We start from the raw sequence: 13970 nt of genomic DNA, 5'->3' as shown, positions 1-13970 counted from the left end.
CCATAATGACAAGTAGTTCATAGTTGAAGCCAAAGTAATGCACCCGTAATGACAAGTAGCTCATAGTTGAAGCCAGAGTAATGCACCCGTGATGACAAGTAACTCATAGTTGAAGCCAAAGTAATGCACCCATAATGACAAGTGGCTCATAATTGAAGCCAAAGTAATGCACCCGTAATGACAAGTAGCTCATAGTTGAAGCCAAAGTAATGCACCCGTGATGACAAGTAGCTCATAGTTGAAGCCAAGATAATGCGCCCGTGATGACAAATAGTTCATAGCTGAAGCCAAAGTAATGCACTCGTAATGACAAGTAGCTCATAGTTGAAGCCAAAGTAATGCACCTGTGATGACAAGTAGCTCATAGTTGAAGCCAAAGTAGTGCACCTGTGATGACAAGTAGCTCATAGTTGAAGCCAAAGTAATGCACCTGTGATGACAAGTAACTCATAGTTGAAGCCAAAGTAATGCACCCGTGATGACAAGTAACTCATAGTTGAAGCCAAAGTAATGCACCCGTGATGACAAGTAACTCATAGTTGAAGCCAAAGACAACAAGACATAATGCATTTGCTATTTCCTTTTTATTCATTTCATATTTTTGTTTTTCTCTTGCATAATTGTTCGTTTAAGAACAGAGGTTGCTGTTGACGCCATAGTCATGTGATCAACCCTTCTGGATAGACATTTAAACCAGAGCTAAGAAACAATCAAAAGCAACAAAAAGAAAACCAAAACAAAGAAATTAAATGAAAGTAATCAGTAACAAATGTATGAATACAATGCCTTATCTTAAGAAATCATAAACATTAATAAATAACACATATTACAGATTGTTTTTAGCAGGACATAATTAAGATAACAACTGAATGGATAATCAGGGGGAGATAACTCCCAAGACCCAACATTCACAATTCTAAAAACTCAGACATTCAGGTCACCTGATTTTCTTACCAAACAGTTACAACCATCATTTTGTATGTGATGCACAGCAGTAAAGCTCAAACATCAAACCTCTGTTCAGTTAATTAATAATACAAGGTTGAACCGGTCCAGTTGACAGATGGTTGCTGTTGGCCTGGTCAGTGGACAGCCACGTTCCTGTCACCATACTCTCAGCTCTAGAGCTCACACTGTTCTCTGAAGACTGACAAGTTCGGGAGTCAGAACCACGGGAGCCTCTCACAGCATGAGGCTGCTGTTCTGATTTCATAATTTTTTGTTTATATATATTTTTTATATTTTTGCTTTTTTTTCTTTGACTCTGCTTATCCATTTCATGGTAAACAGAGTTGTTTTTTATATTTTTTCTGTTTGTACATGTTGTCTTACACATACAAACATACACAAGCACATTGAATATTAGTTGTTGAAGCCATGCTTTAGTTCTTGTTTGTTTGTTTCACTTGCTGCCCTATAGTTCTTGTTTCAATATTTGCTTGCTTGCTTTAGTCCTTGTTACTTGACATATTTGGTACTTCCAATGGTCTAACCATCAAGAGTTCAAAAAAAAAAATGTTCAGCCATCTCACAAGTGTGGGGCTGAAGTTAAAAGACTTACAATTTCGGTTACGATCACGTCACATATAAAAATGCAGCACACGACTAAAGGTCACATATATGTGCGTTTCGTGAATATGCAACCAGATAAAACAGTAACTTTTTTGAGATCTGATGGATGATTGCACGTAATTTGACCAATCACAGTGCCTTCAGTTATTGTCTTCTGGTGCATGTGTTAGAGTATACAACTTCCTGTTGGCCCAAAAGGACATCTACCAGTGGTATGGGATGAGTGGAATGATGTAGCTAGGGGAAACAAATCATAGGCCCTATATTGATGGCTGAAACTTTCAAATGAACATAAACTGAATAAAAATACAGAATGAGTATGTTAAAACTGTAACGGGGTGAATGAAAAATTTTGGTTGTATGACTGAGACAGTAAGGTCATAATGAGAAGCTAATACACGTAGGACATGTAAGTTATGGAACAAGTAGGGGTGGTAATGAGTTGATGCTACAATACAGGTTGTAGATTTTGGGAAGGGACAAAATGAGTGTGGTCGATGGAAAGTGAGTTGCTGTTATGATGATCAAAATACATGTATAGATGTACAGATATTTGGCTGGTCTAGTATGTTGACTTTGGAAAAAGTCTCTCAGGTTAGCAATAACATTCAGGTACATGCATAAACAGGTAATGCTGTTTGGAGAGAAACGATTCATAATCAGTATTGTGAATATACAATTATTCAGTATTTTGGCTGAAGTAGACAATAATGTTAAGTAGACATAATACAGGTGTATATACTACTAAAGGTTTGGTAGATCTAGTTTACAGTTTCATGAGTACACATTTTGTGCTGTTTGAAAGAGAAAATAATGTCGTGTGTACTGACCACTGGGTACATATACACATACATACACAGAATGTGGCTTCAGCCGACTGCATTCAGATTCTGTACAAAATCAAAATAAATTAAAGCAGCATTTGAATTCAACCCAGGTATACATAAGGATATTAATAGGCCTCTAAGGACGGCTATAACAGTAGCTATATAGTCAAAAACAGCATTGATCAATCAGGCCTTAGTATGAACCCAAAATATAAAGTGAAGAATAAGGCATTGGGTGAAAAAAAAAACAACAGGAACTAACATGGCACAGAAGTGAATGGCACACTTAAAATAAATAATAAATAGTCGGATGTAGTAAAATCTAAAAGCTGGCCTTAAAATTGAGCACTAGGAACACCACAACTGTATAAACTTGTGCACCATACATCACCTTCTTGTCCATGAGTGGGTGGTTTTGTACTTACAAAACCTTAGTCTCCTGTCCTCCTCTCAGATACATCTTATATTTCCAGCTCATATTCCATTGTTCTCCGAACAACAGAAGTTAAAATTTTTAAAACTTAACAACAATAATGATGTCAAAATTTTGTACACATTAACAAGGCATATCAAGACAAAGGCACTATAGCTGTAGAATGCAGATAGTTGTTGGATCAAATAAAAATTATTTACAGGTTCATATGTTTATCAAAGACATCAAGATCAACTCTGTGCCATCCATATTGGAAAAGGATTGTCAAAAAGCAGTTTTAAAAGTCATGGAAGAATAGAAGATATCTGTACATACATTAAGTAGATTATCAGGATATTAAAAGGCTGTGTACAAAATACATTTACAAAAAAAACAATACAGCAAAAAAATGTCTTATTAGAAGCCCATAAGATTCCACAGTCCTTGTGTTTGGGGGGAAAAACAAATACTGACTACGACCTGGGCATTGTTGCATACAGTGGTTGTGTGCTACAAACCTGGCTGTAACCAACATGACAACATATGCTTTCAACATTTAACGCCATGGTAGTTATAGTAACGTCATGGGAGTTATAGTAACGTTAGCTTATGATTGCTAGGTGCAGATGTAAACAGCCAAATGGTGAAAGAAAAGGTTTTGATCTCGTGTGGAAAGAGACAAGACTATCACAAGCCTGATCAGACTGGGGAACGAAATGGAGGTGGTAAAATTTGATGTATGTTTCTAACAGAGGTCTGATTATACAGCTGGGTAATCGTTATCCCACCCCAGACGTGTTCTAATGTGCCGTCTATCACAGTCAGATTGTACTACATTACTGCAAGTACTTCAGCACGCCTATCTGCTCAGAACATGTAGAGTAACACTTCAACTATGTACATATCACCAATTCACATTGAGCTTCTTTACTTTCTTTCTCTCACGGGAGAAACCTACAGAAGGACGTTAAGTGTTCTGTAGCAGTGGTAACCTTAACACGTCTGGGGTGGGGAATAAGCTATGGGTATAACTGAATATCATAATGACGGTCCTGAGATTGCCGAACAGGGCTTCGTCTTGAAAAGACAGTGGCCAGGGCATGGAATAAATAATACACAGTACTGAATCATCCGTTCTACCTTCTGTTGACACTATATACAAACACTTAGAGAATCTGCCCCAAGCATTAGCATGGCCGGTTAAAATATCAAAAATATATTAATTGGAGTGAAAAGATGTGTGGTGATGGACAGGGTTATGGGGACCCGTGCACAAGCCTTGAGCTAATAGTAGTCAGATCCTAGCTATACATTACGTGACCCACATCTAACAGGTTGCATTTCGCCAGGGCCCAAAATAACGCACCAGCCCGCTGTGGTGAGTATGGTAAGGCAAGGTCATCATAACATATGGAAACACTGGATTTAAACAAAAATAAGGATAAAGATAAAATAAAATTGGACGAGGTACATTTACTACACACATAACACACGGCGTAAAGATGACAATGGAATAGTGATCATGACACTTACATAATGTTAAATGCGAGAGATCCGGACTAGCATTCTCGGTAAATTGCTGCTTTTCTGGGCGATGCCAAGTCTAAGCCGCCTCTCCTGCAATTCTGACAAGCCACTGAGCCTTCCAAGAGTAAACCTTGACGCAAAAAAGTTACCGTCATTTTTCATCATCGTATGGTGGTAAAGCACAGTGTGTATACTGGATGAGGGATGAACAAGTCGAATGTATGTTAGGATGAAATAGCCACTGGTAGATGGTATACTCTGTTCATTCCAGTTACAAATCGCCGTCCGGTGAACTTGGATAACTGGACACCGACCCGTGACCTCGTCCTCGGTTTGCTCCCGAAAGCACTACACATTGACTCTTGAACAAGTCCCTCTCCTTAGTCAACGCATTCACCTGACGCTTCAGTCTTGAAATTTGCTCGTGAAGGGATCGGTTGGTCCTCTCCAGCTCGAATCGCTGCGCCATTCTCTTGGAGCGACAATTTTGCGCATATCCCCTGTTCTTCAACGTGCGGCGTTTCTGCTTCAGTTTCAATACCTCTTCTTTAGGGATGCCATGAAGGCGTTTGTTAAGTTCTCGGACGGGAAGGGACACCAATTCCTCGTCGTCTAGAAGGCCATCGTCCATGCTTCCTTCTGGGGAACTGTCGTTGTAATGACTGCTGCCGCTAGATGAGCAACAGCGCATCCTGTGGTCGAAAGCATCGGTGAGGTCTTCATTGCATTCGCTTTGGTCATCCGGAGAGTAGTCGTTGGTGGACAGCGACATTGAGCATGACGACGCTTGGACGTGTGACCCGTCCAAGCATGTGAGATCATTCTGATTCAGTTTTAGTGAAGATGAGATGGTGTTCGTGTTGGTGGCGTTGCCTGTGTAGTCGACAGATTCCCCGGTGCACAAGGCTAAGTCGTCTGGAGTGATCTGAACGCTCTGACTCAGCCAGAGTAAGTCGTCGAGCACTGTGAGCGGTTTCTGGTCGGGACTTGGCACTCCCTCACTGCTGAAGCTGGGGGACGGTGGTACACTACAGGAGGTGGGGCTGACCGCCTTCACGGCCTCGGGCCGGGCGGTCATGCAACAGTTCGCCATAAAGTACCGGTCGTCCGCTTCCTGCTTCACTATTGGGAATTCCAGCTGTTCCAAATCAAAGTGGTATATGTACTCATCAGCAAGATGCTGGTTACCTTCCATACTCTCCCGGGGGGGAATCCGAGCTGTAAGTGAGCAGCGGTATGTTAGAGAAGTCCAAGTTGAGCTTCTATCTGGAGCTTGGTGATCCAGTTGGGTGAGATATACATAGACGTATATATAGGTCAGTGGGCATGGGTTAGCGAACACACACTCACACGCTCTACCCGGCCTCCTATACCATACAGTCAAGTAATACACACTGACAGCTCAAACCCTAGCCAGCAAGTGCCTAGAATACCGTGTCTGATGATTCCATGAGAGTGATAGAGGAATTAAATGCTGGCAAATCGTGGTCGGTGACGGGCCAGTACCTGCCACGAAGTAGCCAGATGGGACGAACAGGCAACAACGAGTTCAAGGGAAATCCCGGCCGGTATATATACTGCCCGTGACGTCACAGCCGGCCAAGGGTCGATGGGTGAGGAGGGGTCCAATCGCTGTGCTCCCCCGGGTCTATTTTTGGTAACAGCACGTTTTGCGGTCTGAAAACGAGGTAAAGGTATAGTTACAAGGCATGCCATGACACTGAATAGACAGTACTGCATCACATGGTGCAATACAGTTACGTTACTGTGCGATGTGTTAGAACGCACATAGGCAGTTGACCATCAACCTTGAGACTGTTATGATGGCAGTATATAGTGGCAAGCCCGGCTGATGTCCCGCGTAAATCGATACAAACTTCTCCCACGTGTGTTTTCTATACTTGTTTACCTGGGCCAATATTGACATGTCTTAAGCGAACACGATTTAAAGCAGAGGACCGTGTGTGATCTGTGGCTTAACTTCCTTGGGTTCACAGGTTCCTTCATACTCTACACCCAATACATTCGCTGCGAGATCGCCGTGCGCTGGACACTGGACTGTTGACATGTCACACAACGGTTGCTTATATGACCGCAGTCTGACCACGCTGTCTTTTCCGGTAATCCCGTATTTATAACTGCACATTTCCCTGATGAAGCTATATCATAGTTAATTATACTTTAATCACCCCTGATTTAATCAGACGTATTTCTGCTGTGTTTTAACTTTTTTGTTTGTCTTTTACTTCAGAAAATCACATTTCGCTAGACAAGTCAATAACACAAATGTATATACGCATATTTCAATAACATAGCAGTCCATACTTATCGTATATGGTTGCTTCAAACACCTAGCTGCATTTCTGTTTCCCTGATAACTAAGCAGACAACTTGGGAGTTGTGCGCCTTTAAAATCCACTGTTGCTGCTCTGTGTGCGTGACGTGTGATAACTAGCTAGTTTGCTATTTATTATATCGAACGTGGGTATTAATGTAAACACCTCAACATTCTGCTCATTTGAGGAGAACGGCATGTTTTGGGGTGAGCCATTTGGTGCAGTAATATGTCGTTCCAAAATGTTTATTTACTGCAAATAATAACATTGTCTGGTTGACCCGTGCATGTTAAGGCTGGACTGATTTGTCTCGTTCCGGACATGTCATTGCCTCAATTCCCCAGCATTGATCCGCGGGTCCCGGGGCCAGTCTTCCCTCTGGACGCCGGGAACGGGTCAACAGAGACCCAGTCTTCCTGCCCATTCATTTCCTTCTCCATGATACAGACGTGAAGCTACGCACTTTTCTCACTGTACAGCTTAAAATCTGACCCCCCAGAACGACTTCATTGATTAGCCCCGAATTATAAACACCTCTCCGGTAATTACACCTGTACTGGTAATTGGCGTAGAAAACAAATTTTCACATCTGGTGAGAACTATATATATTCGAACAACGCGACTACATTTCCTCTGAATTTCCGTCCGGGTGTTGTCTCACATACAATTATTTTAAGTATTATTTAAGTGAACTCGTGCACTGTACATAGATGCGTGGAGCTAAACCTTTAACGACACTTGATTCAGCCATTATGTCTTTTCACGCATAAATTAAGGGATGCTATTAAGGTCAACATACATGCACACAAGGACAGTTAATGTATTTAGAGTTAAATACAATTCTCACCATATTTATTTTGATTGATTTGAAGATTTGATATTAGAATTTTAATTGTTGCTGAATAATTTGCTATACTCTTACTGTTTGAAGACTAATACAATGACGGGCACCAGTTTCCGCTTCATAAATTATGTGCAAAAGGGTGTTTATGTAAAATTAATAGCTACATTAAATACCGGTACCAGAAACTGTACCAGTGGTGTGGGCCCTTAAAACAATAGTGTCTGGAATAATATAGGCTAAGGTACCATCGCTCAACACCTAGTGTCATTAAGGTACATAACCGTCGAACTGGTTACATTTAAATTTTAAAGTCGAATGCCTTGAGCACCAAAAGACAAATGCCGACTAAACTGAAACTCACCTTTTGTGCACAGGTTGACGCGGGTATAGGCCAATAGAAAGCTACAAGTATCGTTGGCTTGAGTTGACAAATGAGCAATCGGGAAAAGTGTTCCAGACACTGTAGAAGGAAGAGAAAATAAAACCGCAGTGTTATTACCCTCCCAGGATAGGAGGGTATTAAAGATGATATAAAATTAAGTTAGGTGAAACGCCGCCTATACAGTCATGTAGACAGATTCCCGAATAATGGCTAGCGCTTGAGCCAGTGCTTTAGTAGTCCACAAACCGCATGCAGCGGCCCCGTAACTGATACTCCCCTGATCCGATTTCATTTACATGTTACCAGAATAGCTTATTAAAATTAAATTCAGTGTTAAATTTAACATTTGTTTTTGGTGGAGACTCGACATCTTACCTCCCAGAATGTTAGTCCCTTGAGCTCGAGATTGGTGATACTGTGGCGATCAACGCTTTACATTTTTATATAGGTTTTTATGGCCAGTCAAGCGGATAAAAGTCTCACGCCGTAAGTACAAGACGATAGCCAATAAAAACAGAGCCAAGAGAGGAGGCAGAGAGAAAAAAAGTCATCAATGTGCACTACTCAGGCTGAACATATGCAGCCGGTTTGAATGGGCATGTGCGGCATGAGGGGGATTCCTCAGATTGACGTCTTACTTCTCCTTGGACCTACTCAACCGTGACAACTGTCATGAGGTTAGGATTTCTCAGGTTTCACTAGGTGATTTCATTCTTAAAATATAAAAATGCCAATGCAGCAAGCAGAAAAATAAGTATATAAAAAATTTGCGTTGCGGTCAACAAAGTTAAATCAGAAAAAAAGAGATCAGGCCGTAGCCCCGAGTGGAGAAGTGGGCCTCCACGCTTGAGTGAGTAAGACGATATAGAGCTGTGCGGGGCCGGCACAGTGGACGGTGAAAGTAGTCTTTCTGCTTAAATGTTAAAAATTTTAAAATAGGTAATGATGAGAAAAGAAAACAAAGGAGAAAAAATGCATTAGGAAGCTGAAGTGCATGTGGTGTTTGGAACAGTGTTACTCGATGTAAATAATAAGACCAGGCTCGTGCCATTTGAAGAGCTCTCCATTCTGCTTCCATGCATACAGGTCTCCGATTGGTTACTTTTTGTGGTGTCTGATGCGGAATCTCTGTGCTGATATTTCTATAGGCTGATTATACACATCAGCGTACGTAATCTGAGGGCTATATCAAGCGGCACTAATTTGTAGGCAAACAAATCATATCATGAAAATATGTAGTCTAGCAAGACATTATACTTGTTTATCCGTATACAGCCAAAGCAAACATGTTTTTTTTTATTGTGGAAACGCAAGCTTTAAAGCGCCAATACCAAAAAGACACCCACAACGTGCAGTAGAAAATATTGATAAACGAATGGTTGTATGGCCTAACACCATTTCGGAAAAATTACAGGTATATCTTGTCGAGAATGTGTCAGACCAGGGGACGTTAAACCCCAAACACTCACTCACTCAGACTAGGGATCAATAAACTATTAAAAGAGAAGAAAATTTAAATATCAAACAAATACCACTTTAAAGAGTATGCATTTCCGCGCGCGTGCATGCCATAAAAATTCTAATATGTACCTCAAGGTGATAAATTATAAATAAAGTAAGCGCCAAAATCCGTTGTGTGCGACTCGATAAGAACTAGTCCTGAAGTCCTCTGTGTTACGAGGAGATTTGCCGTCGGAAACCGCCGAAGTGCAGTTCGTACATTTCCGGTAGAACTCTTCTTCCCAGAAGGTAGCGAACAGTACAGTTCGTTTTCTGCTTGACGATCCGGAAAGCGGGATGTTGGACGTAGGTTCCGAGTTTACACGAACAAGCCGGCAGTCTTAACGACTCTCACTGGCTGAGAGGCAACACACCCCCAGCATAAATTACTGGGTGTTAAAGATGGAGGATTCGATGAACTCAGCGATTTATGCCAGCTTCGCCGTTTTCAGACTTTACATGTATGGCGAGGAAAAATCGCAAAATTATGCAGCAGGCACCACCAGATAGAAAAGAATGTGCTCTTTTCAGCCTATAGTGTCATTGTTTTAAGTTTTCTACTCGTTTAATGTTGATAGTAAGCTAACGGTTAAGTACTGCGCCAAGTTTGCAGATTACATGGTCTTATGCGGCAGTTCTTTGGGAAATTGAACGCAAATGCTCTAGAAATGGCTGCGGTAGCCTTCATCAATCGTAATTGTAAATGTAATGTCCGAGCGTCTTTCTCACCTAGACCGTTTGCATACATCTAGGTACATGTGTCAAAACGTCGTCCTCACTCAGACCGTTTGTATATATCTAAATACCTGTGTCCGAGCGTTTTTCTCATCTAGATCGTTTGCATATATCTAGATACATGTGTCCGAGCGTCTTTCTCACCTAGACCGTTTGTATACATCTAGATACCTGTGTCCGAACGTCTTTCTCACCTAGACCGTTTGTATACGTCTAGATACATGTGTCCGAGCGTCTTTCTCACCTAGACCGTTTGTATATATCTAGATACCTGTGTCCGAGCGTCTTTCTCACCTAGACCGTTTGTATACATCTGGATACCTGTGTCCGAGCGTCTTTCTCACCCAGACCGTTTGTATATATCTAGATACCTGTGTCCGAGCGTCTTTCTCACCTAGACCGTTTGTATATATCTAGATACATGTGTCCGAGCGTCTTTCTCACCTAGACCATTTGTATATATCTAGATACCTGTGTCCGAGCATCTTTCTCACCTAGAGCATTTGTATACATCTAGGTAGCTGTGTCCGAACGTCTTTCTCACCAGGACCATTTGTATAGATCTAGATACCTGTGTCCGAGCCTCTTTCTCACCTAGACCGTTTGTATATATCTAGATACATGTGTCCGAGCGTCTTTCTCACCTAGACCGTTTGCATATATCTAGATACATGTGTCCGAGCCTCTTTCTCACCTAGACCGTTTGTATATATCTAGATACATGTGTCCTAGGGTCTTTCTCACCTAGACCATTTGCATACATCTAGATACCTGTGTCCGAGTGTCTTTCTCACCTAGACCGTTTGTATATATCTAGATACATGTGTCCGAGCGGCTTTCTCACCTAGACCATTTGTGTACATCTAGGTACATGTGTCCGAGCGTCTTTCTCACCTAGACCGTTTGTTTACATCTAGATGCATGTGTCCGAGCGTCTTTCTCACCTAGACCATTTGTATACATCTAGATACATGTGTCCGAAAGTCTTCCTCACCTAGACCGTTTGCATACATGTAGGTACATGTGTGCAAACGCCTTTCTCACCTAGACCGTTTGCATACATCTAGATACATGTGTCCGAATGTCTTCCTCACCTAGACCGTTTGCATGCATCTAGATACATGTGTCCGAACGTCTTCTTCACCTAGACCGTTTGCATACATCTAGATACATGTGTGCGAACGTCTTTCTCACCTAGACCGTTTGCATACATCCAGGTACATGTGTGCGAACGTCTTTCTCACCTAGACAGTTTGCATACATGTAGGTACATGTGTCCGAACGTCTTTCTCACCTAGACCGTTTGCATGCATCTAGATACATGTGTCCGAACGTCTTTCTCACCTAGACCGTTTGCATACATGTAGGTACATGTGTGCAAACGTCTTCCTCACTCAGACCGTTTGCATACATGTAGGTACATGTGTGCGAACGCCTTTCTCACCTAGACCGTTTGCATACATGAAGGTACACGTGTCCGAGCGTCTTTCTCACCTATACCGTTTGCATACATCTAGATACATGTGTCCGAACGTCTTCCTCACTCAGTCCGTTTGCATACATGAAGGTACATGTGTGCGAACGTCTTTCTCCCTAAGGCCGTTTGCATACATATAGATACATGTGTCCGAACGTCTTTCTCACTTAGACCGTTTGGATACATTTAGGCACATGTGTCCGAGCGTCTTTCTCACCTAGACCGTTTGCAAATATCTAGATACATGTGTCCGAACGTCTTCCTCACCTAGACCGTTTGCATACATCTAGATACATGTGTCCGAGCGTCTTTCTCACCTAGACCGTTTGTAAATATCTAGGTACATGTGTCAAAACGTCGTCCTCACTCAGACCGTTAGCATGCATCTAGATACATGTGTCCGAACGTCTTCCTCACTTAAACCGTTTGGATACCTCTAGGTACATGTGTCCGAACGTCTTCCTCACTCAGACCGTTTGCATTCATCTAGGTACATGTGTCCGAACGTCTTTCTCACCTAGACCATTTGCATACATCTAGATACATGTGTCCGAACGTCTTCCTCACTCATACCGTTTGCATGCATCTAGATACGAGTCCGAACGTCTTCCTCACTCAGACTGTTAGCACACATCTAGGTACATGCATGTCATTATCATTAAGTTGTGGGCGTACATGCTTCAGCTACATATTACATGAGTCAATAAGTTTAATTTATTTATTAATTTATTGGTTTATGCAGTTGTAATATATGTTTAAAGATTATTTAATTGTATTCTTAACTGTACCAAACTGTTGTGAGGCCTGGAGTCGTTTTGCTGAATGGCTGACGGGCGCTGCGGTAGCCATATTTTTGTTGAAGTTATTGAGAAATTATAGATTTATTTCATTGTTGTTCAGCGCCACACCTAAGATTTTCCACCAATCCACGTGGGGGGCATCCGTGGCTCAGTTGCCTAGCGCGCTAGCCTCTCACCAATGCGGACGCTCGTCCAGCTCATGCTGGCTTCCTCTCCGGCAGTAAGTGGTAAGGTCTTCAGCAACTTGCTGATGGTCGTGGTTTTCCCCCGGGCCAAGCCCGGTTTCCACCCACCATAATGCTGGCCGCCGTCGTATAAGTGAAATATTCTTGAGTACGGCATAAAACACGAATCAAATAAATCAACTAAATAATCTTATCCACGTGCAAGGGCGGTCAGTTTGCTTTGAGTTAATCAAAAGTTTGTTATTATTTTCATTATATGAAATATGTACAACCGTTGCAACTGGAGATATAAAACCTTAAGAGTGAGTATGAATATGGGGACCATATTTCACCATGAACAAAGTACATGTTGACTTTATCTTGTTTTCTTGGCACACACATAACGTATCAGGAATGTTGGTACTAATACGTGAATACCTCTGATCGATGAACTACTGACTTGATCATTGATCTCTACCTCTGATGATAATAGCCCGCAACTGATCGAGCTGATATGATATGAGAGACCTGTAGTTTTTACTTGTTTGTACTCGGATTGCAATCTGCACAGGTGATGAGAGGTCAATCTGCGTCACGTGAATGGCCTGCCATAGCGGACGTGCTCCGGGGCAGCCGAATGCGCCGGGCGTTGTTGTAGGAGCAGGCCTGTTAAGGACCGCTGACATCTCGAGCGTAGTTTTTGTAGGGGGATCAAAATTCTTTTGTTTTGAAAGAAAGTTCGGCATCCCAAACCTAACAAAACAACAGTGCAGGAGCTATCTTCGCCCAATTAATGTCGTATAAGTTGGCTATAAAGCAACGTCATCAGCAGAAGTCTATTACACATTCCATCACATGACGTAATCCCGAGAACCTATAGCACATGCTAGTTGATTTATACCAGGGTAGGTCGATTATTGGAAGTCGAATGAGCGGTAATGGTGCATTAGAAAACGATACACATAAATATATAGGAAACATCTGTACCTCTTGTCGTGACGTGGGTCTTTACTTACAAACCCTTGATGTAAAGTATCTAATTACATAGAGTATTACTGTTTTCATGATGAATTCTGCATACAATTTGATAGCCTCGTGCTCATCAAGTCAATTCTATGCACCCATCTCTAATTTCTTGAGAGGCAGTCACTATGGCAATGCTATATGGCCTTGTTTTAACATACACAACTTATTTCAACACTCATTTTGGGTTTGGGAGGACAAGATACCAACCATTATCTACAAATACCAACACGTTGCTTAATAAAAACAACATCTGATATTTATCAAAAATAGGACTTCAGTGGCGTAGGCCTATATATGTCTAAATTTGGGAACAACTATAATTTAAAATGTTCATATTTAGTGTTATGTTGACCTCGAAGTAGCCTACA

General features: G+C 41.7%; 1 protein-coding gene across 1 annotated transcript; it reads right to left on the bottom strand.

Annotated features, from left to right (window-relative positions):
* Positions 1-572: 572 nt before the first annotated feature.
* Positions 573-5839, bottom strand: LOC135474800 (transcription factor MafB-like). Its single transcript, XM_064754397.1, has one exon. It carries the CDS (start codon positions 5531-5533, stop codon positions 4610-4612), a length of 924 nt encoding a protein of 307 aa, XP_064610467.1. The 5' UTR covers positions 5534-5839; the 3' UTR covers positions 573-4609.
* Between the last annotated feature and the right edge of the window lie 8131 nt (positions 5840-13970).

Source organism: Liolophura sinensis, chromosome 9 (assembly GCF_032854445.1).
Source record: "Liolophura sinensis isolate JHLJ2023 chromosome 9, CUHK_Ljap_v2, whole genome shotgun sequence".
Classification (NCBI taxonomy): Eukaryota; Metazoa; Mollusca; class Polyplacophora; order Chitonida; family Chitonidae; genus Liolophura; species Liolophura sinensis.
This window is presented reverse-complemented; position numbering and strand designations above follow the sequence as displayed.

What these genes read in the sequence shown, in the direction of transcription:
- LOC135474800 (XM_064754397.1), bottom strand. Translation starts at nt 5,533, where the DNA reads ATGGAAGGTAACCAGCATCTTGCTGATGAGTACATATACCACTTTGAT.